This window comes from Fusarium redolens (genome assembly GCF_020744475.1).
Source record: "Fusarium redolens strain MPI-CAGE-AT-0023 chromosome Unknown BKA55scaffold_1, whole genome shotgun sequence".
Lineage (NCBI taxonomy): Eukaryota > Fungi > Ascomycota > Sordariomycetes > Hypocreales > Nectriaceae > Fusarium > Fusarium redolens.
In genome coordinates, this window is record NW_025763664.1 from 940049 (window position 1) to 964688 (window position 24640).

Below are 24640 nucleotides of genomic sequence, written 5' to 3' on the forward strand. Positions count from 1 at the left end.
GAGTTTCTTCAAGACACCTCATTCTGGCCTCTCGCAATTTTCGCTCCATGATCGAGGGGCCCTGGAGCGAGGCGTCGTCCACTTCTTCTACCTTCGGAAAGCCTCTTCGTCAAATCACCACCTGTGATTGGGATGCTGTGGCATTTGCTATCGTTCTTGATATTATCCACGGCCGTCATCGAGATGTGCCTCGAGCTGTCAATCTTCGATTGATGACTCGAATCGCTACCATAGTCGATTACTATGAATGCCAAGAGGTCGTGCAGATTTTTGCTGATGCTTGGTATGAGGACATCTGTACCGGAATTGAGGACGAGTACTCCGGTAACACTCTGATGTGGCTATGTGTTTCTTGGGTCTTCCCTAATCCAGACATTTTGGACTCAGCGACGCAGATTATCCTCAAGCACATGTACGGCCGTTCACAACTCAGTACGAAGCATCTTCCCATCCCTGGAGTTCTGAGTTAGTAACCATTTCCCCCTTGCACCTTTGGATCAAACCCATTAACAAGAGAACAGAAAGAATTGACAGCAAACGACAAGAGCTCATCGGCAAGATCGTGGCAGCTCTTCACGACCTTCTCGACACTCTTCCCACCTCAGACTTTCTCTGCGACTGGCACAAGTATGAGTCCCCGACTTGCTCCTCCATCGCGCTGAGCATTTTGGTGCGGGAGTTGCAAAGTCTCGAAGAAGGGGGCCGCCCGCTTGTGCCCCCTTTTGACGGTTACAGCGTTAATAGCACGATTCAATTGGTCAATGACATGCCTGAGTCGATTGCAGCTACGACCGAAGAGTATGACCACTATAACGATGTGTCTGCGTGCAGTGTCAGGGCTAGAATGAGGCATGTTCTTGGAGGTGTCAAGGCTGAGCTGAATTCTTGGACTCTTGATTTGGATAAGAAGGTTTGAGATGGTTGGGTAACGGGATGCAATGGGATTGATCGGTGTTTTTGGTTAGAAACCAAGCAAGAAGGATATTTCTGCCCTGTTCTTGATGTCTTGATCTTCACTCTTGGTCACTTTACCTGCTTTTCCACGGCGCTTAGACTTAGATTCTGGAAATGTTACCAGCGACTCATCGTGCACTTCGCCTGATATTTGTGATAAGAGCGGTGTTCTTATTGTGAAAGCAGTGCTATAGGACATGGTATGGTTTCCCATAAGCTTTAAGTTATTGGATTTGAGTTCCGTCTATCATCCTGGCCTTAAACAGGAGTAATAAGCATATTTTGCGACGAGTTTGGCTTTCTTGGCATCAGCTCAATATCGCTACCTTGGCCGATCTCGTCTGAAATGCACTTATTGATCGAGACTGTCTTTGAGGATGCGGTCATCATGTGAGCAACCAGAGTAGAATGATAAGAAATAAAGGGGAGAGGGAGGATTATGTCGAGCTCGTGCTACTCAGAAATGTAGACATGATCCATGAATGATGTGATGTGCATGGGCCCGTCACTGACAGAGGAAACAATTATCTTCTTACTGAGTCAATGATTGGTAGTGCCTGCCAAGCCAGCCATGAGGTACTTTGTTTGACAGCGGCGCAACGTATAACTTAGCTAAGCACAGCCCAGTCAAACCAAATACTTGGAATCATATTCATCTCTTCCTTTCAACAGCCATATTCAAGAACAGAACAACAGACTTCTCGCTACACCATACCAGATCACGAATACCAGTATGAAGTCGATATGCTACGAAGTAGATTCAGGTGGCGACACCGAACTGATACTAAAAAATCCAAACAAGCAGAACATCGTGCCAGATTGTCCTGATCGTACTCCTGAGGGGGATCCCAATGCTCTGGCATTCGCCAACCCGCCATGCCTTGGTCGATATCAAGTCTTGAGCGAGCTCTATTCCGATGATCAGAACGAGACTCCGGAAGTCGAAGTTCGCATACGAGTTTCTTCCCGACATTTGATCTTCGCCTCTCGATACTTCCGATGTATGTTAAATGGGTCTTGGAGAGAGGCAACCTCATCGTCTGAACCTATTCGGCAAATATCAGCCGAGGGCTAGGATGCCTTTGCTTTCGCCATAGTCCTGGATAGTGTTCACGGTCGTCACGTCGGGATCCCAACAGACATGAATGCTGGACTCCTGACTCGAATTGCAAGCATTGTTGACTACTACCAATGTCGCGGGCCCATGCATTTTGTTTATCAAGCGTGGACCTTTAGTAGACATCTACCTAATGAGCTATGCAAGAGGAACTTGATGTATTTGTTTTCCGCCTGGGTATTCCACGATGAGGAAAGATTCCGCTCACTGGCAGCTTCGTTTCTGAATCGCAGCACTGGGATGTCCGAAATCGAGACCCATGACCTTCCTGTCGGCGAGATGCTCAGTAAGTTCCCCCTCGACTCGAATATATTATGGCTGATCTGACGGTACCTTGGCAGCCAGGCTCGAACGTAGAAGACAATTCCTACTCAATGATATCTTGGAAGCCATGGACTCTCTCCAGGAAGAAATGGTGCAAGAAAACGGCTGCCAACATGAGAGCACTGACTGCAGCGAGATCAGCCTCGGTATATTGATGCGAGAAAGGCATCGAATTGATCCACCTTTCGTTGCTCCCTTTAATGGGTACAGTCTAGACAAGATAGTAGGAAAGATCATGGGCTTCAAGATCCCAATGTCGCCGCACTGTGCCATCAATGAAGAACCCTATGTCTTCCACGCACGCGGCAATTATCACCCCTGTACCACTCTGGGAAGATTGAAGCCAATCCTGATGGAGATAAAACAAGCGGTCGAGGGCGTTAATGTGGCTGATTTCGTATCTCGAGATGCTAGCGACTAGCACTTGAGTTGTGGTTGATTACCCTCGAAGGCATTCGTCATTGCCTATGGAAGGGTATGAAATGGCAGGCAAACACAGAAAAACGGTGATTGACAAAGAGACACAAGTCAACTCTGAAGCTTCCGGTTGCTTAGATAAAATTATGTATTATTCATGAAAACTGTTCATCTTTCAACTGCAACCATGATCTCCTAACTCAGCCATTCAGCCAACCATGCAGGATTTCTACCCAGGGGTGCAACCCCAGATTGAAGACCACATCCAAACTTCAACACTTCCTACCCAAGACACACTTCAACTCAACGGTAGGTATCTCGCTGTCCAGCCTCAGCCTCTATCTGAGCCTTACGCGCAGCATTGAGAGCCTTGAGCTTGGCAGTTCCGAAGCCCAAAACACCATCCTCCTGATTATCACCCAACCAAGGCTTCTTAGAATCACTGAGCATGCTACCAGTAACAAAGTACACGAGCTGACCAATGATGATAAGAACAAAGGCAATGGGGTACAGGAAGTGAATGGTGTAGCCAAAGACGCGGATACCAATGATGACACCCCAGAAGTTGGCAGTCAACAAAGAGATATTAAGGAAAGCTGCACTTCCCATGCGGAGCATGACGGGTACAAGGATGTAGAAGATGTTCAGGCACAGAGTGTAACCGATGATCCAGCCGATAACCTTACCGTTCCAGGTTGCATTATCGAAAGAGTTTCGGTCAAAGATGGCAGCCTGGACGCCGTTGATGCACATACCAAACAGGCCCAGGAATGACAGGACGTGGTACAAGTGAGCCCTGGACACGAGCCACTCCTCGAAGACATTGGTAGTACCGTAGAGGGTGGCACCGAGCAGAGCGAACAGATCACCTTTGACCATATCAATACCGTTACCGCCATTGGTACCGCTGATGTGATCACTGGCAATGAGAATACCCATACCACCACAGCAGACCACAATACCAATGATCTGAAAGATTCTGTACCGAACCTTGAGGAGGAAGAACGAAATGACAACAACGCAGACAATAGCCCAAAAGTTAATGAGCTGCGCTGACAAAACATTCGTGTATCGGTAAGCCAAAACAGTAAAGTAGTTTCCCTCAACGTCCAAAAACGCCATGATGAGGTACTTCCACCCATCCTTCACCCCAACGCGCCACCAGCCTTTGATGCCATCCTTCCACAAAAAGATAGGCGTGTAGATGAGGAACATGAGGATGTAGTTAAACACGGTCTGGAACGCGGGAATGTTGGTGCCCGCGTTGGCGAGGAAGCTGGTGAAGGTGTTGGTGGCGGTGATGCAGAGCGCGAGAACTTGGCCGAGCGCGAGGACGATCCAGAAGTCGACAGTGGTCAGGTAGCTGTACCAGTGGACAGACTTGACTTCGAGGGTGTGGATGCCCTGGCTGACAGCGGCATCTTCGTTCGTGACGATGGAGTCCTGGGTAGCGTTGGCGGTTGGTCCCTTAGAGTCGCCCTCAAAAGGGTTCTCGGGGTTGTTGACGGCGATGGGTTGGGTAGCCGACATGATGGAAGGTTTATTCGAGGTGTATTGTAAGAATATCTATCTTCAGTTAGCGATCGCATTCTCAATTGCTGGTAGCGCACTCAATTGCACTGCTGTCGCAACATACCTCGTAAACCTATCGCAAAGTAATGAATCGCTGGATAATCCAGTAAAAATAGATCAAGTCTTTCTATCGTCTCCGGGTGCAGCAAGCGCAAAGACTCAAAGTCGCTCGCTGATGTTCTTAAGAACTGACGCGGCACATGTACCAATGTGCCGGTGTGTATTTGTTGAAGGAAGCCGAGTTAACAGAGGTCAACATATGAAGTCGCAAGAGATATCGTGGGGGGGGTATTTGAGTGCGCAAGATGTCTTGCTCTGGAGGCGAGTTGTTGATCGACACGGAGACACCGTTAAACAGCGCTGATCTTGCAAGAGTAGCGAAACAGATCAAGAAGAAGGGAAGCTAGAAAGACTCGAGAGGTCCAGGTCTTTTTATTCTTCGATCATCTGCAATTTTTTCCTTCTTTTTTTCACTAAACCGAGTTCTAGCTCTCTTAATTGGACCAGCTTGTCACCGAGATCCATGATTTATCGGGAGCCAAGAACACCCGCTAAACTTGGTCGGGTCAAACGTCCTCGATTGAGTCCCAGTGGCGTCTTGTTCAGTGGGGAGGGCGGCGGCTGCCGGGGGTCAAAGCTCCTTTTGCAGGGGATGTTACAGTGCTTACAGAAGGGTGCAGCAGACAGACATGAACATGTGAAGACTCATACATTGACTCAAGAAGAGGTTAAGGATTAGAACCTCGAAGTAAAGATTATACTAACAAGAGTGACAGAGATCAGTGATCTATGTTAACTGGGAATCAATGTATTGTGGCGTTACAGAGCTGACCTGAAGGAGGGTCTCCAAAGGGCTAGGCTTGTCCTTGTGGTAGGGGGACGGGAATGAGATGAGGTGAGGATGGTGGGTAACCACGTGGGGGTAGGCAAGACAAATTGGCCGAAACTATTTCATTGACTCGCTATCGAATCATTTCTTTTGTCTTGGTCATACTCGAACTAATAATTATAACCATATTCCCTTTCCATTGACATTTGACAGTGAAATCAGTACTCAGGGTTCACTCAATATGCAGTCCATTAAAGTTATGCGGAACGAGCCGCTTGGTGTTATCCGTGCGCGCTGTAAAGCGGCAGAGCTGAAATTCCCCGATCAATGAGCAATTGCTGAGAGAATCCAGATCATCCTGTCAAGACTTTTGTATGCACAACTAGCATAAGTCTGTGCGCTCGTAGAATAGTCCAAGAGTCGCAGAGATGTAACCAGCTCGTCTTAGTCCCGTTGGTGGTTCACGGCTTAGAACAGGCATCAGACATGGCGGCCCGTACTGTTTTTGCTATCCAGACATTGGTTCTTGTTGTGCTGTCTTCCGTTGCGCTTCTCTCTAACATTGGTCAGCTATATCATTCTTATAACCCCTGGCTTAACACCAACATACTAGATATGAGTGGCAGTTGAGAGGTCGTCGAAGGTATTGTGTTTGGTGCCAGTGGTTCACGCTCTGGCAAAGCTGCTATCTCTCGAAGTAGGAGATTAAAACAGTCCTTTTCTGAGTTTATGTTCAGCTGTCGCGATATGTTGGTTGCATTCAGTTTTCCTGAGCGGTTGTCAGCAAGTCCAGCTTCAGCTGAAGGCATTAACTATAGCGCAATGAACAGCATTACCAGAATTTGTCGTTGATGGAGACCCCGATGGATCACGATTCGACATCCTGGAGCCAAGGCTTTTGCCGCCCTCAAAGGCTATGGGGGGAAAAAATGAAGGAATCCTGATGATGCATCTGCGTTGACTCGGGCGGGATACGCAGATGCTCCGATGTCCGATATGCTGACAGGCTTGTCTCCAGGTGATTGACTGGGCAAAAAGAGTCCCCGGGTCACGATTCTCTGTGCATCGAAGTTTGGTAAATTATAGAGTACAACAACACGTCCTTTATATGGGAAAATTCAGGTTATACTGAGACCCCGGCTCAAGTCGCTAATTTATACCGGGAACCTGGAGGCACAGCGGCCGGTGGTGGGGCCTCCGGCGCATCTCGTATTTCGTACCGACGAATAAAGATCCACTGTAAGAAACATCTGGCCTATCGTGTGCTGTAGTGTTAAATGGAAGCTTGGCTTCGCGCCATCATGCCAGATTCGGGAAGTATTTAGCTTTGAGCCGTCGATAAGGATGTGCGAAATACGGCCAGATCTTCTGGTGTAAGTGAACCAACAAGCTGAGGATGAGCCTTGTCTGAGGAGAAATCGTTACTTATAGCCTGATTCAGACAAGAGTTATTGTTGCTGAAGAAGTTGTCTACAGTTGCACGACTGTACGGGGAAGGGGTCCAGTAAGGGGTACGTATGATAGATAGATAGCCCATAGGTCTATAAATGGTTGGTCTGTGTTGAAGCCATCACCCATACTTCCCAACTTGCTTAGATTCAGATCTCTCGGAATCTTTCATTGCTACTAACTCAAATGGATGAAGTCAAGAAGAAGCACTCAAACAGAATCCTCAGGCATTTCCCTCATGACACCAGCTGAAACTTGTGTCACGGGTTGAAGCCTCAGCATAACATAATGGAATGCGCGTCCTCGTGGCCCAGGCAGCGGACCCGCTGATGTGCGCTATCGACTGGACGTGACCCCTTGTGGGGAGGCCTTCAACGCTTCCCATTCGCTGATAAGCTTCCATGCCAACGGTATCAACCAATCATGGCACTCGAAGCCTTGGTGTCCCTCAGGGTCCCCTCCAACGTCATTCTGTACCTTATCATGCCTCGTCCATTCGAGCCGAACTCGGCCGCTTCTTTCTTCTTCCTCATCCATCAAAACAAGGCGGTTTCATCCTCTTGTTCAACCCTTATCACTCTCTGTCTTACTAAATAACACCACTATGATTCTCAGGAGTAAGACACTTGCCGCTGGTCCAGCGCTGGTCGCTATAGCTTATGCGTCGCAACCTGGAGCTATCGCGCCTATCCCGGGTCCCATGAGAGACCTCACTTGGGGTCAGATCAACTTTATTCACACAACTGATACTCATGGCTGGATTGGCGGTCACTTTCAGGAGTGTGTACTACCCAATCTCTTTCTCAGGGTACAACTAACATCTCAGGCCCCAATACTCTGCCGACTGGGGAGATTACATCTCTTTCACCAAACATATGCGCAAGCAAGCCGATGAACAAGGGAGCGACCTTCTAGTCATCGATACCGGCGATCGCATCGAAGGCAATGGCTTGTACGATGCATCAACCCCCAAGGGCCTTTTCCAGTACGATATCTACGCCGAAGCCGACGTCGACATCCTCTGCACCGGCAATCACGAACTTTACAAGGCCTACTCGGCTGATATGGAACACAACACCACTGTTCCCAACTACAAGGGGAAATACCTTGCTTCCAACCTCGACTACATCGATTTCAAGACAGGCGATCGTGTTCCCCAAGCTCCGCGCTACAAGAAGTTCAAGACAAAGAACCAGGGTCTCGAAATTGTTGCTTTTGGCTTCCTTTTCGACTTTACAGGAAATGCCAATAACACCGTTGTTCAGCCTGTGGAAGATACCATCAAGGAGGATTGGTTCCAAGAGGCTATTCGAGAGAAGCCGGATCTCTTTGTTGTCATTGGTCATGTCGGTCTTCGCATGGAGGAGTTCAAGACCATCTATACCGCCATTCGAAAACAGAACTGGCATATCCCCATTGCCTTCTTCGGCGGTCACGCACACGTTCGTGATGCTGTCCAGTATGACTCAAAGGCTTTCGCGATAGCCAGTGGTAGATACTTTGAGACAATCGGATGGATGTCAATCGATGGGATCAGCAAGGGCAGTACCATGGAGGTCGAGGCCGCTGCTTCTCCCACCTTTACTCGACGATACATTGACAACAACCTCTACGGACTGCAGTACCATACCGGCCTGAATGACTCGACTTTCCCCACTGCAGATGGCAAGAGAGTCACTCAAATGATCACTCGTGCTCGCAAGGCACTTCAGCTTGATTACAAGTTTGGGTGTGCGCCAAAGACACTTTGGATGACGCGAACCAAGCACACCGATGAGGATAGCATTTATTATTGGATCTCCAACCAGCTTTTGCCTGATATCATCACTCGTAAGGATCGCAAGGACAAGCCTCGGCTAGCCATCTTCAACACTGGTGGTATTCGATTCGATATCTTCAAGGGCGGTTTCACGCGGGATAGCACATATGCTGTGAGCCCCTTTACCAGTGGTTTCAGCTACATTCCGGGCGTTCCGTACAAGGCTGCTTCCAAAGTTATCGACCTCTTGAACAGCGCCGGAAGGATCTTTGCAGAGAACGGTGCGGATGTCAAATACATGGCTATGCCTGAACAGGCATTCCCGGCTCCAGCCATGAAGGCTATGTTTGAGGCTAATAAGGAGGATGAGGACGAGAAGCGTCTTGAGCTCAGGAGTTTCCTTGACAAGCCTGACCTGACCTCCGGATATACTACCAAAGATGACATTGGTACTGATGGCGATGATACCGTCCACGAGCCTGTCAAGTTCTATGAACAGCCCAATTGTGTCCAGGCTGAGATCAATATGCCTGAGAAGGGTGATCCTGAGACTGTTGACTTTGTCTTCCTTGACTTCATTCAGCCTTGGATCATCCCTGCCCTGAAGTTTGCTGGCGCGGGTGATTACAGTGATGCCGATGTTCAGCGATACATTGATGGTACTTTTACCTACCATATGGCGCAGTGGATTAGCAAGAACTGGCAGGGAGACTGCTAGTTGTTTGCGTATGTAGATGGAACTGGGATGCCCCATGGAGTTATTGACATTTGGGATAGCATGGTTAGAGTATATTGGTCATCATTAGTATTAGATTGAATATAGTCATATACACCACCCTCTCGTTCCAACCCCAATTGTATCAGGGGGAGGCAAGAAAACTTAGGGTCTCTTGTCTAAATAATAAAAATACTTAGGTAAACTTAATATAGACTTGATAGACCCTTAGACTACTTATTTTTGGCACTTAACTTAAAGGTTAGAAGTTTTCTTGCTTCCTGAGGCATATGAGACCACTGTTATGGATATTATCGGTGTGGCATCAGTCAGATAAAGATAATTCAGGTCATATCAAGTAACAGTGGCGTTCCGAATAAAGGTAAAAGGCAATGCGGTAGATTGAAGATGCATGCTAAGTGCCTATATATGTATGTATACCCAACCAGCTATGTGCCATCTCTAATGTGAATGTTCTAAGGAAAGGACCTCATGCAAGGCATGAAAACAAGAAATGACCAAATGCACAAATTCAATCCCAATCCAAACCAATCTCAAGGCTCCATGTCGTAATGTCAGACCAGGATAGAAGGTATTGTCAAGAGTCTCAAGAACCAGTGACTCCCATGGCTATCATGTCATAGTCCAAAAGACCACTTAAGCCTGGGGGAACTTGAATCCAGGGGGGACACAGTAGGGGCTAGCGCTCTTCGCGTAGAAGACACAAGAGGTCTTGGGGGGACAAACACCGGCAGCCTTATAAGTCAGTAACTTATATCTCACGAGAAAGAGGAGGGGTGATGACTTACAACCCACTTGCTGTTGACACCGCAGACCTGCCAGCCAGTCTTGTCAGGGGTGCAAGAGTAGGTTCCAGGCTTGCAGCCGCTGGTGGAAGCGTTGAGGGGAGTAGCAGCAGCCAGGGAGGCGAGAGCGGCGAGGGCGATGGCGAACTTCATGTTTGCGGTTTGTTTTCTTGAAAGAAGAAAGATGTAGTAGAGCGAGAGTGGTTTTTGTAGCGAGAGTAGAAAAGTGTTTGAGTTGATGAGGGTGGAGAGAAAGTTTGGGATCTGGAGGTTAGGAAGGGGAGTTTATATACTTGATTTTCTCGTTTATGTAGCTTCGTCTCTTGAGCATGATGTTTCTATTCTTGCCTCACAGATTTGACTTGACTTACATGAGCTGACGGTGGAGGCCATGCCCGCCCTCAGTCCTAGATTCATGCTATTTTGGTGCTGTTTTCCCCGTGGAGAGACAGGAGATCGTCTTGGTGTCTTGATATACGAGGCTTACTCCAGAATGTGCCGATGTACAAGGTAGTCAGTGTCTCTTGACTTCCATTATTCTAGCTCGCTCGTACTAGACGAGAATAGTTTCTGTCAAATGGCAACGTTAACTTGTCGATGGAGCTAGGCCAGGAGTGACATATCGGACTCGCTTCTGGACAAGCCACTTACACAACATCACTAGATAGTCACACGATCTGAGCTGCCAGCCCTGCAGATGTAGTGTTACAGATATTTTTCACAATGATACAGTGTCAAAACCAACATTAATTCTACCTCTGTGCATTATCGACAGCAGGATATAATATAGTGTAGAGTTCATGATATGATACTGCAATACTCTGACAATACAATATCATGAACTGACATAATGCAACACCAAAACAGTCAATATCCAGCTCTCACCCAACCAGAATCACTCTCCTAAAAATAAATCCAGAAGCAACCTCCATCATGTTACCCCGCAAAAAGCAAAAGCCCATCCGCTCACTGCTTATTCGTCCCCGAAAGCCTCTCTCGTGTTTCCCGAGGGTCCGGAGGAATTAATTACGTCCATTACCGTTTGCCCATAAATATGATTGGAAAACAAGAATAGATGTTCGTTGACGTGGTCGCACGTTCAGCCTCGTGATCCTTTGAAGGGGGAGAAATACATGATTCGTTTGGCATAGAGTTGATGAGACTGTCAAGTGCATTGAGTAACCCGTATATGCAAATATTATCCTAATCTCCCCACCGTCAGCTCAAGTCCTAGACTTTGGCGAGAATAATCATGTTGTACGAAGAATATGCAGAGCAAGTATATGTCTAGATGCAGGTAGTGATACGAGGAACAAGCAGGGGAATCCATGTGCTTACGGTTCACCAATCACTGCAAACCACCAACTTTCACGATATACTGAATAACGAGTACTTGCCCGGCTTGTCGGCTCCCGCGTCTCTCTTTCAGTCCCGACGACGCCGTGGCGCCAAGCCGGCGATGCTCCGCCCACCGGCACTCGCGGAGATCCCGGTCTCGGCCGTTTAAGCTGACAGACATAGCACGTGGCTTATCGAATTATAGCATTTCATTTGGATCGTTACATTGTGAGGCTGACACCTTTAGGCTAGCCACCTCCATCTGTCACCGGAAACAACCGCTAAAATCACCGGCACGACGTGTAGCAGTAGATACTTTGTTTCCATTTACAGCTCATAACCAAATATTCTCCTCCCATTGGCCTTGTGTCGACCGGGTCTAGTAATTAGCTCCAGATATGACATGCCCTCTCTTTTTCATCCCCTTCAGCCCTCCCAAGTCCTGTTGATCTGTTTTCTCCTTACCTAGAACTTTGTTAGCCAACATGTCATATATGCGAATGCGAATGTGGGTTTGCTTACCATCGGTGAGAGGAAGAGTACGCCACCCAGCAGCGAAACAACGGTCAAGACAAGTGTCACCTTGTTAAAGCCGTTTCCAAGAATATCAAATACACCGCTGGGTGCGACGCGCGTTCCAAATACATCCACGCCGTAAGCAACAACCAGACTTGTGCTCTCCACAATAACTGGTGTTGTGAGAATGTCCTTGACACCCACCACGTTTCGCTGGTGGGAGATGATCGACCGAGGGTCAATCTCGATGCTGGGGGTGTATTGGATGAGACCTTCGGCTTCCTTCTCAGCTGGGGTTGAGTCACGGCCAACAGGGCGTCGGGCGTCCAGAACCTGGCGAGCCAGACCAGCGATGGAGTGGGCTTCAGGCAGGTAGCCAAGGACTTGTCGGTTTGAAATGCCTTGTCGTGTTTGTGTAACCGACAGCTTGTCGAGTGGCTGAGACAAAACATAAGCTTGCTCCTCAACCCAAGGCAGAGCAGGTCCAGTTGGTGTGTCAACAGGCTTGAGAGACGAAAAGTTGACAGCGTCACCAAGAGGGCCACGGTCGTTAGGAGAAGAAGATTCGTAGAGATCAACAATGACAATTTGGTAACCTTGGATAGATCGCTTGGTGCCATCCTCAAGGGTGTATTGGCCAAAGAAAGTGCAGGTGTACCAGTTCTCAGCCATGGCACAAGAGATAGGCTTGGTAGCGTCGACACCAGCATAGGACTGAGCGGCCAGAACCTGACCTGAGACAGTATCGAGCAGCTGAACAGACAGAGATGACTTAGCCTCGTCAATAGCAGCCACAACGATTGTATTAGGGTTCAGGTATTTGTAGCTGACACGACGATCGGCCAGGACACGGCCAATAGAGGCGACAGGGTCGTGAGCAGCATGCTTAGCAATCTCCACGATCTTCTGGCCGGGGAAGAGCTGAAGCTGCCAGACCTCTTGCTCAGTGACCTTGTTGTTCTCCTCAACAAACTTAACACCCTTAAGGGTCTCTCCCTCACCTCGGACAACGATGGTCTCGCTAGGAGTGAAACCGGCGGGGACAGGTCCAATCTCTCCGTTAGCACCAACAGGCAGCAACCACTTGCCTGCAGGGCTGTCGACAACGACGGTGCTGGAAACACGAGGAAGAGATCCCGCGGGCATGACCTCAACAACATCGCCAGTGTCACTCTTGATAGCAACATACTCGCCCTTGGCGCCACGCAGAGTAACAACACCCTCATCCTTAGCATAGATACCCTTGACCTCGAGGGACTCGCCAGGAAGTTGGGGAAGCACAGACTTGGACCAGATGACTTGACCCTTGTGCTCAGTGCTAAGACCATAGACACGACCACGGCGAGTTGCAAGAACAATAAGCTTGTTGAAGCCAAAAGTGTCGCGGTGCAGGCCTTCCTTCTTGGTAGCGGGCTCGCCACCGAAGATACTGGTGATGATTCGCTGAGGGAGAGATGCAAGATAGTCAGGAAGGTATTGAAGGTCGTCGATATGTCGTGTAACACGGTGAATGTAGGCAGAGAGAGGGTTGGTGTGAGCCTCCTCCTCGAGAACCTTGGCGAGGTTCTCAGTACCAGGGATGTCTGCCCAAACAGCAGCGACGGCACCAGTCAGGCCCTCAGGTCGCTTCCAGTCAATCTCGCCGTTACGGACAAGAACCCAGTCATCTGATTTGGTGACAGCAGCAGCTCGGATGGCAAAACCTTCAGTGCCAGGCTTCTTTAGGACCTCAGCAACAGCATGAACGGCCTCAATATCACCAGCAGGTTTAAAGGGCCAGCGGGCCAGAACAGCGTGAGACTCAGATGAGACAACGAGGGTCTCATCCTCAGTAACGCGTGCGAAGTAAACGTTGGCTCCGTCAGAGCTTGTGGAAAAGGCACCAGGGCCAGAAAGGTGAGGAAGCTCGTAGGCCTTGGTGACCTGGCCACTCTTCAAGTCGGTATGATAAACCTCGGCCTTATTTCCGGTCTTCGTTCGGGTGTGAACCAGGAAGTGAGGCTGCGACTGAACGAGGTGAGGCGCGTGAATAGTAACGGCGACAGCGTCAGAAGGCAACTTGAGCTCCTGAGTCGTCTTGCTTCCAAGGACATTGACCTTGAGCTTAGTCAGGGTGCTATCGGCCCACGCGAGAATAGGGGCGGCTGAGTTGCCTCCAACAAACATGACGTCCTTAGGTCCATGGACATCACCCTTAGTGCCAATAGCAAAGTCGTCCAGTCGTCCTCCTGTGAGAGTATCGAGCGCAGTAACCTTGAGGCTGTAGGACGCAGGCGATCCGTGAAGGCTGATAACGTAAATCTTGGAGATGTCGGTCGAGACCTGAAGAGGGATGTTCTTGGCGACCTCGCGGAACTCCCAGATGACACTTCCCACAGTACCGTGTATACGTCGTAGAACCGTAGTGCCGTCCTCATCATACAAAACCAGAACATCTTTTCTCGAGCTCTCAGTAAGCTCCAGAATCTCAAGGTCCTTAACCTCACCCTTAAACTCATTATGCCACACATTACGTCCCGTCAGCGCATCCCAAGCCTGAACTCGCGATCCATACGCCGCAGCAACCCAATGCTCACCCTCAGCAGCGCGCAAGAAACCACCGCCATTGGTGATATCATCCGCGATCTGCTGACGCCAGACAACCTGGCCGTTGCTAGGGTTCACGGCGCCGATGATACCGACGTCGCTGAGCGTGTAAAGGAGGCTCGCCTTATCTTGCTTTCGTGGGCGATGGAAGAAGGTGGTTTCGACTTGGGGGACGCCGAGGAGCGCGTGGTGGAAATCGATTTCGCCGATTTCGTCTTGGAAGACTGCGGCGCCGAGAGCCGAAAGCCCCAGGAGGAGCAATGGTTGGAGTGAGAGCCGCATGTTTGTGGTTGAGGATGTTGTGCGGCTTCACGCTTGGGAGCTTCAGAGCTGCTTGCATCATGACGGCTAGCTTATCTGTTCGTTGCGCAATGATTAGTCATCGAACAAGCTTAGGGTAGGTAATTTCCCGATGTTGTTCATACCTGATGATGCAAAATTACAAAAAGTGATAAATTAATTTCTTTCAAGATTTTGTATTTTCTCGTGAATATAGTCTTGGACGTTGAATCACGATTTCTTAAATTGTTGTTGTTGCGCAAAGGCCAAGATGTATCTTGGAAATCGGTTCCAAAGAGTTATTTGCAATCGCAGGGCCTTCCAAATGGACAAATACCCAGTTCAATCGTTTGTATATTGAAGTGAATTATAATCACGATAAAGCTCTGCAAGAGACTAATTTGAGTTTCAACGTTTATAACGGCTTATTGCTATTGAATCAAACAGTCTTAGTGAGTTTGCACGCGAGCTCCTATCATGAGACCGTCTCCCGCGTGTATAGATCCCGTGCCGCTCATATAACCTCATGTCTCAAAACCACACTCTATTACTACTACCATTTCCAACTTTCGGACCAAAAACAAGTCCATCGAGACTGTCTCGGCAGTTTCTTTGTTTCAAACTACAGTCATGGCTTTCGATGCGTTCTCATGTAAGTTGTCATGCGGATATACGCCCAGAGATGGCATCATCGATATATCCGCGTGCGCAGGCATGGTATGATAGATATATCACTAAATCTCCGAAGTACAAAAGAAATAACTGAGGACCGCCATTAATATTGGGCTCGATATAGTACTCTCAGCGACAGAGACTCAACAAATGGCCTATAATATGGAGGTTTGTCTTACATCCCAACGTCTTGACTCCCACTTATACTCAGCAGCCTAGATCTCTAATCCCTTCATGGTCCACCACTCCCCTTCCCAACATAACCCTATCAGCCAGCGGGCTTCTCGTCCTCGCCGATCTTCGCACTATTTCCCGTCGCACTGCCCTCACCGGCGGTGCCTCATGGATCGATTCCCTTGTCCTCGCCCCTGGCTTACATTACCAACAAGCATGCGATGACCTTGAACGTGAGGCACCGATCGGCTTGATAGCACTACCAACACAGACCCTCGGCCAGATACAATATGCGGTGAAGAATACCATGACAGCGAGCTATCTCAAGAGTCTAGTCAAAGATGGCGCTGAGAATATCATCACTCTGGATGTTGGGCTGGATACACCTTGGGATGTGGTAAAAATCGTGGGGAAGGTGATTAGAAAACACAGGATCTCAGATGAAGAAGACGACGATGAGGACCATGAAGACTGGGCTTCCTTGTCCGATGTCGACTGGCTCAGCCATCTCCTCTACCTAATCAGTCCCCTCATAACATCAACTTCCATAGCATTCATGGTCATATTCGAAGACTGGTGGGGTCTCGCCATTCTCCTCACTCTCATCAGCTCTCGTATCCTCAACATCTGGGCCATAAAACAACGCATGACGCATTCTGAGCCCTCCCCAGAAAGTATCGCTATGACAGAATATACAATCGACCTTGGCGGAGGACATAGCGTGCGACTGCGCGGTCCAAATGCAGATCTACAAGCTCTTGTTACTCACGCTTGGTTGCGTACACAGTCAAGTCTCGAAGGCTATCTTGAAGCAGCGGCTAAGTTGATGGTATACATGTCTGCTGCACTGGGAGGAAACATGACACAGGCTGGAGCGATTGTGCTCATTGGATTGCTACTTACTAGTGCAGCTTTGCTAGGATTGAGTAATGCGCATGCACGGGGCTTTCGTATGCATGGTCGTTATGCGATGCCTCAGCGAACGAAGATGAGTGCCGTGGAGGTTCGAAGTAACACAAGTAGTACCTCAACAGGAGGCACGCACAACGAATTGGTTTAGTAACTCGAGTAGAAACAATAAAAGATCGAGTCATCAAAAAAATTGCTGTACTGATATGTATATGTGAACCATATGCTTTATTGCCTGTTGTCCGTGAATTCATTAGAACTATAAAGTCCCCTAAAATCATACTATACAAACTCCATCTCTTTCTGCTTGACCAGTTATACGGCCATTGGCTCTTCTAAAACTTCCTTATTTCCGTTCAGCCAGCATATTACTGGATATATTCAAACATTCTATTCCTGTTTTGGTTCTTGTTGGTTTTGTTCACCTTCCGCCACTGATGGTTCAGGAACAGCTGGGGCATCGACAGCAGGAGTCTCGACGATAGGAGCTTCAACAGCAGGTTCTTCGGTCTTGATCTCTTCAGTCTTTACTTCCTCGGTAACCATGGGCTCATCAGCTGGCTCAGCTGGTGCTTCGGGTATTAAAGCTGATTCGGGAGGAACATCAGCCGCTGGCTCTGTGACTGGTTCCGCAATGGGGTCTGCAAGTGTTTCCGCAGGATGCTCAGTAGTAGATTCGGGAGCAGTCTCAGTGATAGGATCGGCAGCAGGTTCAGGGACAGGCTCGGCAGTAGGCTCAACAATTAGCTTAGAGATGGGCTCAGAGACGGGTTCAGCAGCTGGCTCGATGACAGCCTCCTCAGGCACCTCAGCAACAGGCTCTGGCACCAACTCAGGCGCCGGTTCAGCTGATGCCTTTTGCTTCATACTCTCAATCTCTGCATGTTGTTCATCAAGTTTATCCATCAAGCTGGAAAGCAGATTAGGCGATTCCTCGCGAAGAATTTCTTCAACTGCAGGAGGAGCAGACTCTTCCTTAATCTCGGGTTGAGGTGGAGTAGGCTCCTTGGTCTCCTCTGGAGCAGGTTCTTGAGCAGTCTCTTCCGTTGTGGTATCTTGCACAGTGGTTTCAGCGGGTGGTTCAGGTGGAGGATCAACGATTGAAGGAGCCACTGCTGGGACATCTGTGATATCAGAGATGGGAGCAGTGATGGAGGCTGAATCATCAGGTTTGATGCTATCCTCTGTCAAACCAGTCTCAGTTGTTGTCAAAGGCGGTCGCTGTGAGACTGCCTCCTCACCAGCCTGAATATCTGTTGGAGGCTTGACTTCACTGCCGGGGCCAGAAGCGCCTGGCTCTCCAGAGCCTCCAGGAGGCGTGGTTGCGATATTACCAACCTCTTCAGGTGGGGGAGGCAGTAGTGCTTCGCTATCCGTTGGTTCCAACATTGGAATATCGCGATCAGTCGCAGCCTCAGGAGCCTCCCCAACAACTGTAGAGGGAGGTTCGGCTATGGTCGAATCAGCAGGTTTAACTGCAGATGCGACTGCTAGTTGTGGTCCTGGCCCGAAAGGAGCATCTATAGCCGCCTTCAGGAGCTGTTCCTCCGCTGAACCATGGGGTTCATCATCCTTGGTGGGTGGCTCCAGCGATGCTTGTGCAAGATTCTCCTCAGTCAGCTCAGGCTCCGCGGGCTTTTCATCTCCCGCAAAAGGCGCGTCTATTGCTGCCTTAAGCAGTTGCTCCTGATCCACCTCCTTTGTTGGTGAAGGCATAACCACGTTCTTAAGGGGGCTGCCTTCGATTCTGGATCCACCAGGTGTGAGGGTGGTCGGAGGTGCCAGACCTATAGGGTTTGGTGGCACAGGCACAGGCGCAGGCGCAGATGAGTCGGTTTGCATGATAGTATCGGGCTCGTCGTTTCCAAGAGTAGCTGGAAGAGCCGCTGGTGCAGGTTCTGGCGCAGGGGGTGGAGTAAGCGCCGCTTCAGTAGCGGCTGTGGGAGCGGCATCTGTCATCTCGTGATCTTGTGGCTTGTTGTTTTCACCATTTGCTTGACTCTCCGCAGCTGGTGTTGCCTCTCCCTCTTCAGCCTCGTCGCCTTCGTCATCATCACCATCGTCATCGTCATCGTCGTCATCCGCATCAGGCATTGGACTATCCTGATTGGCAGAGTCTTCACGTTCTTGCTTAATGGCCTATGAAAAATTAGCGATGGAGAACAGCACATCCACAGTTTCCAACGTACAGCTTCTGCAGGGTTCTCGGGCTTTGTTGGAACAGCGGACGCGGCACCATCTGCCCCAGCGACAGGCGCCGCCGCAGGAGCACCAGCCTCAGGAGGGTTTTTGATTTTCTTCTTTCCTCGGCCAGGACCAGCCTTGGCCTTTCTCTTCGGTGGTGGCGGCCTTCGTCGGTTGGGAACAGGCGTCGTAGCAAGTGGCTCAGAACCAGGAACAGGAGCTTGTTCAATCCGTGTCGAAACGATTTCACCCTGGACCTGTTGACCATCAGATAGCGTAACCTCTTCCGTGTATGGATTTCCGGCGGCATCAATTCTCCTGACAGTCGCCCTAGTAACTGTCGGTCCTTGAACCTTCTCTTCCACTGTCCGACTGGCGACCGTTACGGTGTTCTTCTGTCGTTTCGCGAGATGTGATGTACCAGGTGTATCAACATTACGAGGCAACTGCTTCCATACTTTCACGCTGAATCCTCGAGCGCTTGTGTCCTCTTCCTTCTTCTCTGGCTTCTCAGGAGCTGCATCGGCATCGACCTCTTCCTCCTCAGCTGGTGCAGGTCGTTTATAAAGTCTTCCGGATCGCGCAGCCGCAAGAAGTTCCTGACTGTGGGCTGGAAGTAGATGCGAGTCTTTCGGCATGCCGTGAGGTAAATCGATCGACCAGATATCATTCTGTTGGGTCTGTTCCTGTTGCTGTGGCGGCGCAACATTTATCCATTCTTGTCGCCATTGTCGCACGGGAAGACCTTGGGTTAATTAGTACGCGCCGTAGCATGCGATCGGTTGTTTCGTACCTTCGAAGTCGTCGTGCTCGGCATATCCAGATCTGTTGGCGCGTCGCGTCTATACGAATTAGTCGATGGTTGCGCAAGGGAAGCAGTGATTCACTCACTCCTGGCGCCATCGCGGCTGATTGAGAGTGCAGCGACTCTTATGATACTATAGCGATGATATAAACCTTTATTTTAATGCCGATTGAGTTGCGCTGCGGTCTCGTAATAATGTTGCCGTTTCAGCTTGGTTTACGAGGCTGAGTCGCGAGTCGCGATGGGCTGTCGAAGGTTGTTAGTTGGCCAATTGAAATTGGTGAGACCCGCTGACGTAATCCAATATCGAAAAGAATTGAAGATGATGGCCATTGAGTTATAAATAAAACGTCAATAACGACGGACATATTATGTTAAGAGAGCAGAAAGTCTTTTTTTTTTTTTTTCACATAAAGTCCATCTACATTTCAAATTTGAAGTTTGGACAAGGAATTCCAGTGGATGGTGGCGCCCAAGCTCTCATAGCAAAACGCCTGGTAGACATGCAGCCTGACAGCATTTGAGACAGAAACCAAAGATTGAGAGCCAAATAGAATCAGAATTGAGATTCGCCATCTGCCTAGTATTCGAGCCGCAGTGCCCATTCTCCAGTACCTCGAAACACCCCCGGGGCTCGCTGACGCCTTTGAACCTTTGTGGTATCCGATACATATACATTTATCCCCGTAACCTTGCTACTGTACACACGAGTTGTCTCTTTAATCCTTTATCCAGTCGTTTCGAGATCGTTATGGTCAAATCGTTTAGTCGTAACTGCGTCAATTATCAGTGATGAATGGTGGCGAAAGAAGCTTTTTTACGTACCCCTGCTCCTTCTGCCTCAAAATCTCTTGATTGTTGCCCGTCTGCTTGCCCTGTTGCATGGTCAGTATGCTAGATATGTGATCTCAATGGATCTGACTTACCGAGATTCCTCCCTCAACAACTAACCGGTCGAGTTGGTAGAACTGGCTGATGACCGTTTGGCGCTATTCTCTGTCAGCACTTCCCCTTCCCGATAGCAACTTTATCACACACCTTCAAGCTTTGAAGTTCCTTGATTCCATGCTGCACCAACTCCTGCACCTTTCGGCTATCCTGCTCGCCTTGATGCTCTCGGAAAGCATCTCTCGTCCGTCGCTTCGCATACTCTCGGAAGTTGTACGCAGCGAATTGCGAGCCTTGCCGTAATAATTGGCGGTACTGTACAAAATTCCCATCAGCAATTGTCCATAATAAAAGTGCACGGCGATCTCTGCAAATTTCCGCGGCCACAATGAGGGGCAAGGCTCACGAGTGATCGGACTTGTTGCGGCATGTCGCCTTTGAGTGTACCAACGACAGACATTTGGTGTATGGTGTAGGTTGGGGAAATCGACTAGATTGTAGATTCGCGACGGCTTAGAAGTATCCGATGATGCAAGACATTTGACGCTGCGGGCTCGGTGTTAGTCGGCGCGGAGAAATTTGCCGCTCCGGCCGGTCTTTCCGCCAGGCTAATTCGTACTGTATTAAGCAGCCATGTTTCGGGGTCAAGCACAGTGCTTGAAAGGCCATTACTGTTCGGCATCATGCTCCGTATATATCGGTGTATTATCAAGCATTAACGACATCATTACGACTTGTGCATTCACGATAAAAATCTTGCCAAATATATAAGGAAAGAAGCTTTGTTCAATGTCACCTCCACGGAGATACGATTACCAGAGAACACTGTATTGTGATCACATATGCCAATAATCCGACATTGGATATAGGCTAAAGCAACAACATTTAGTTAGTACGTGTAGGTGAATGTTCAATGATCAGTTTGTATTTTCGGTAAGTCTTAGCTACCCTAGAGCATTGAAGTTTCGCTTGATCTTGTGAGAACATGTGGGCATGTCTTTAGACTGTGTTTGGGCTACTGTCTCTTACACTGAAGAAACAAGTGGTTGGATTCCTGTGTGACTACTCAAGCAATGCAAACTGAGGCTGAATTGTCATTCAATGAATTCCTTGTGAATGCAGGGAACTTGTAAGGTGCCGTGCAACTCACCTCAACCAACACTTACACGACAAAGCTCTTGGTCTACTTACGAGACTTCACCCAACTCATAAAAGCAAATCCATTCGTGCAAATTCGTATCATTCCAACTTACATTTCACTGATGCCTCACTGCAACTACTCCTATCCCTCGCATCCAATTCCTACGGGCATATCCGCCACCTGTCTTGAACACTGAAGCTGAAAACACCTCTCCTTGCAGCGGGTTCTTGATCATGTCCGAGAATAGCTGTAGGTATTGGGCTAGAACCCAGAATTCAAGCATGGAAACAAAAGCACAGTGATGATCTCTTCTCTCGCGCGTGTTGTCTCGGGCTTAGGAGCCGTTTCTGTCGGATGGACTATTCCGCGTCGTGGTGGTCGGGAGGTACGATAACAAGACATATGCAAGGGAATAAAGTCTCACAAGTTAACTAATGTCAAAAGTATCATAAGTTGCATTTAACGAAAAAGATTCAAATTGGATGACGATAATGTTATGATCAATCAGAAAACCTCAGCTGGGTCAGTATCGGGTAGTGTCATTTCCCCAGCAAATACGACTGCAAGTCTCTCCTAATATGGACAAGTCCATCTGAGCGAAAAACCCGTTTATCGGATCTGGGTGACGATACTACTTGGTTAAGTGGCAGATGTTACACTCGCAGAGAGTCTCGGAACCCCTTGCATGAGAATCCAACACTAGCGCCCACAGCATTTATCATCTGCATTAGAAAATCCCTTGCGTTAAGAAGGAAACGAAACTGAAATGCAGCCACACTTTGCTGCAAGAACTTTTTTCAATGAGATGCACGTTACCCCGAACCGGTGAGATGCAACTCCAAGTGCGGGTTATGGCAGCCACCACGAATTCAGTCTCCCAACAAGGAAGTCAGGTTGACAATGCTTCTCCCAGAGAATGTGAGTTGTGACGCATGTACAACCTGCTGTACGCTTTGACATATTTCTCAGGAAGGCCAAGTTGGAAAGAGAAGAGTGAACGAGGCCAGCAACGTGAGTTGTACAACTTGTTACATAGGACATGCTAGAGCGTTGAGGCTGAGAAAAGGAACGGGAAGCAACATGAACTAATCCGAAACGAGGTTCGACTGTGGATGGTTTATGCGTGCTCTCAGGACATTACACATTAGAATATTTGAGAAGCTAGCTGCTGTATGGGTGTGCGCTTGCGGCAGATGTCTAACTAATGGGGTCTTGGAGTAGGTTGCAGCTGTTTATGATGGCCCGAAACTGTGCGTCCTGTCTAGCAAGTTCGTCATCTTGTTGGCTCTCTGGTGGATTTGTTACAGATGAGATTGCTGTCTCAAGAGTTTCTGATGGGATCCCATTGGTCTCAAGCAACTGATCGAGCTTTGTATGCTCCCCCAGATCCGTGGTGAGCTGGGCCGTAAAGTTGTACCGCTTTAGGCTCTGGTTAGGCTTCACAATGGATACCGTCTTTGTTGGTTGCTCAGTTGATAGCGGAGGTATGAAACACAAGTTGGTGACAGCAGCATTTAGATTCGCAACGTCTGTAGGATGGCCGTTTTCGGCCAGACTCCACCGTAGAATCTTGCCCTTGGTGTGTCCGGACAATATCGAAGTGCCGTCATATGTCAGAGCAAGGCATGATGGCTGTCCAACTTCTGGATCCGAAACAGCAAGCGGGGTGTTGATTTGCACAACAATAGACGGCAGCTCTGTGCTGCGGGAACCAAGCAACGGCTTATCGCCACCGAATAGCTCGACAAGGTAGACAGCACCAGCCTCAGAAGACACGAAGAGTGCCCTGGCACTTGGATCCAGACGGGCGCAGAGAGGGAAGGTTGGGAAGAGCAGTGTGCGGAGAAGCTGGCCGGTCTGGTAGTTCCAGATGATGCATGTCTTGTCCTTACTGGCAGACACGCATATGCTAGTTTCCGGGTTGGTACCACGACCGACAGTTAGACTTGTGATAGCACCGCGATGGTTGGAGAGGGTCAGATCAGGTTCTTGTTCCGCCTGAGCATCGAGCTCCAGAAGTCGTGATATTGACCACACATTAATGTTGGAGTCATCAGAACCGGATAGAATGTGATATGGTGTCACGGCCAAGCAAGAAACGGCTTGAACATGGCAAGGTGGTGTTGACACTAGTCGGCCAGTACACGTCTATATCACTTGTCAGTATTCATATTCGACGAATTCAACATACATATCAGGTAGCACTCGCAACGGTGAGAGTGACATGAGTGAGACTGAACTAACCTCCCAAAGAAATAGTCTGCCCTCGGTAGAGCCTACGACCAACACTTGACCAGCAAGGGCCAAGCTACGGATCCTCTCAGGGAACGGCACGAGAGCCTCCTGGTTGCCGCGTATACGCGAGTAGACGTGAACATGTGCCTTTTGGTCTTGTGCCGCAAAAATATGAGACTCACTGACGGCTAGACCGTTGACGGGGGTTGAACTTTTCTTGAAAGATGCCTTGATGGTGTGGGATGGTGTAAGGGAGTGAGAGTAAATGCCGACGTCCTTGGAAACGGCTGTGTTGGCGGCGAGAGGAGGACCGCAGATGGTCGAAACGAACTCTTGGGTCAACATTGTTTTGGCTGCCGTTGGCGAATGTCTTTTTCGGAGTTAATGAGATAGCTTCTACTGAGAGAGCTCTGCTGGGCTTTCGACTAAGGAATGTTTGTTGGCCCAAAGTCGTGGTAATGGCTGCGGGAAAGCGCCCAAGAAGTCGGGATCAGCCAATTCACAAAGGTAGTTGGCCCTAAATCCCGCAATGGACCATGCGTTCGGGAGACTGGAAGTGTTGTAGAACAAGCAAACAAAGATGGTGCTTGTGGTGGTGTAGACTGAAGCGAAATAGCGAGCAAAACCAACAAGCACTTACAACTGCACCTAAAAAACTAGGTGGTGTTGCTCAGCTGACCAATCAGAGCCTGTCTTTCACTTTTTTCAATGGCTTTTTTTCTCTTCGTATTGTGAAGGGTCCAGGTTTGTCCAGGTCCAGTTCTGGGTCCAGAATTTTTTAGGATGAAGCTAAGACAAGACGAGACGAGACGAGATTTTTGATGAAGGAGATCTAATGTCTCTGAAAAGGCCGAAACAAAATTGTTGGGATCGCTGTTGAAAGAACTTTTCTTTGTCTTGTTTGCTCAGTTGAAGCACAAGCTTTGACCCTTTCTTTCGTCTGCAGCCGCGAAGTTTTGATTGCTTTTTTG

The 24640-nt window shown here is 48.9% G+C and overlaps 10 protein-coding genes across 10 annotated transcripts; 4 read left to right on the plus strand and 6 right to left on the minus strand.

Annotated features, from left to right (window-relative positions):
* Positions 1-47: 47 nt before the first annotated feature.
* On the plus strand, positions 48-916 carry BKA55DRAFT_682361 (uncharacterized protein; the record flags this gene model as incomplete). The annotated part of the gene is made up of 2 exons (XM_046198329.1): positions 48-465; positions 522-916. 2 exons carry the CDS (start codon positions 48-50, stop codon positions 914-916), a joined length of 813 nt encoding a protein of 270 aa, XP_046056041.1.
* Positions 917-1687: 771 nt separating this feature from the next.
* Positions 1688-2816, plus strand: BKA55DRAFT_531929 (uncharacterized protein; the record flags this gene model as incomplete). Its single annotated transcript, XM_046189265.1, has 3 exons — positions 1688-1955; positions 2052-2357; positions 2413-2816. 3 exons carry the CDS (start codon positions 1688-1690, stop codon positions 2814-2816), a joined length of 978 nt encoding a protein of 325 aa, XP_046056042.1.
* Positions 2817-3115: 299 nt separating this feature from the next.
* BKA55DRAFT_531930 (uncharacterized protein) lies at positions 3116-4342 on the minus strand (the record flags this gene model as incomplete). Its single annotated transcript, XM_046189266.1, has 1 exon — positions 3116-4342. One exon carries the CDS (start codon positions 4340-4342, stop codon positions 3116-3118), a length of 1227 nt encoding a protein of 408 aa, XP_046056043.1.
* A 2820-nt stretch (positions 4343-7162) lies between these two features.
* Positions 7163-9508, plus strand: BKA55DRAFT_548172 (Metallo-dependent phosphatase-like protein). Its single transcript, XM_046191097.1, has 2 exons — positions 7163-7442; positions 7489-9508. Exons 1-2 carry the CDS (start codon positions 7267-7269, stop codon positions 9137-9139), a joined length of 1827 nt encoding a protein of 608 aa, XP_046056044.1. The 5' UTR covers positions 7163-7266; the 3' UTR covers positions 9140-9508.
* Positions 9509-9793: 285 nt separating this feature from the next.
* BKA55DRAFT_682365 (uncharacterized protein) lies at positions 9794-10095 on the minus strand (the record flags this gene model as incomplete). Its single annotated transcript, XM_046198330.1, has 2 exons — positions 9794-9892; positions 9946-10095. 2 exons carry the CDS (start codon positions 10093-10095, stop codon positions 9794-9796), a joined length of 249 nt encoding a protein of 82 aa, XP_046056045.1.
* Positions 10096-11706: 1611 nt separating this feature from the next.
* BKA55DRAFT_531932 (uncharacterized protein) lies at positions 11707-14664 on the minus strand (the record flags this gene model as incomplete). Its single annotated transcript, XM_046189267.1, has 2 exons — positions 11707-11745; positions 11803-14664. 2 exons carry the CDS (start codon positions 14662-14664, stop codon positions 11707-11709), a joined length of 2901 nt encoding a protein of 966 aa, XP_046056046.1.
* Positions 14665-15148: 484 nt separating this feature from the next.
* Positions 15149-16609, plus strand: BKA55DRAFT_548179 (uncharacterized protein). Its single transcript, XM_046191098.1, has 2 exons — positions 15149-15501; positions 15548-16609. The coding sequence occupies exons 1-2, from the start codon at positions 15484-15486 to the stop codon at positions 16565-16567; spliced, it is 1038 nt and encodes a 345-aa protein (XP_046056047.1). The 5' UTR covers positions 15149-15483; the 3' UTR covers positions 16568-16609.
* On the minus strand, positions 16602-19639 carry BKA55DRAFT_731542 (uncharacterized protein). The gene is made up of 4 exons (XM_046201208.1): positions 19492-19639; positions 19394-19442; positions 18606-19345; positions 16602-18555 (listed from the first exon to the last, which is right to left on the minus strand). The coding sequence occupies exons 1-4, from the start codon at positions 19501-19503 to the stop codon at positions 16807-16809; spliced, it is 2550 nt and encodes an 849-aa protein (XP_046056048.1). The 5' UTR covers positions 19504-19639; the 3' UTR covers positions 16602-16806.
* A 127-nt stretch (positions 19640-19766) lies between these two features.
* On the minus strand, positions 19767-20933 carry BKA55DRAFT_548182 (uncharacterized protein). The gene is made up of 5 exons (XM_046191099.1): positions 20700-20933; positions 20444-20608; positions 20332-20394; positions 20231-20280; positions 19767-20179 (listed from the first exon to the last, which is right to left on the minus strand). Exons 1-5 carry the CDS (start codon positions 20751-20753, stop codon positions 20170-20172), a joined length of 342 nt encoding a protein of 113 aa, XP_046056049.1. The 5' UTR covers positions 20754-20933; the 3' UTR covers positions 19767-20169.
* A 1698-nt stretch (positions 20934-22631) lies between these two features.
* Positions 22632-24014, minus strand: BKA55DRAFT_682370 (WD40-repeat-containing domain protein; the record flags this gene model as incomplete). The annotated part of the gene is made up of 2 exons (XM_046198331.1): positions 22632-23582; positions 23679-24014. The coding sequence occupies 2 exons, from the start codon at positions 24012-24014 to the stop codon at positions 22632-22634; spliced, it is 1287 nt and encodes a 428-aa protein (XP_046056050.1).
* Positions 24015-24640: the final 626 nt, after the last annotated feature.

Coding starts and splice junctions, on each gene's coding strand:
- BKA55DRAFT_548172 (XM_046191097.1), top strand. CDS start 7,267: ATGATTCTCAGGAGTAAGACACTTGCCGCTGGTCCAGCGCTGGTCGCT. Junction 7,443..7,488: donor ATTGGCGGTCACTTTCAGGA/GTGTGTACTACC, acceptor CTAACATCTCAG/GCCCCAATACTCTGCCGACT.
- BKA55DRAFT_548182 (XM_046191099.1), bottom strand. CDS start 20,753: ATGTCTGTCGTTGGTACACTCAAAGGCGACATGCCGCAACAAGTCCGA. Junction 20,609..20,699: donor CGCAACAAGTCCGATCACTC/GTGAGCCTTGCC, acceptor AATTTTGTACAG/TACCGCCAATTATTACGGCA. Junction 20,281..20,331: donor TTGTTGAGGGAGGAATCTCG/GTAAGTCAGATC, acceptor ACCATGCAACAG/GGCAAGCAGACGGGCAACAA.
- BKA55DRAFT_731542 (XM_046201208.1), bottom strand. Junction 19,346..19,393: donor CGAGCACGACGACTTCGAAG/GTACGAAACAAC, acceptor AATTAACCCAAG/GTCTTCCCGTGCGACAATGG. Junction 18,556..18,605: donor CCGAGAACCCTGCAGAAGCT/GTACGTTGGAAA, acceptor AATTTTTCATAG/GCCATTAAGCAAGAACGTGA.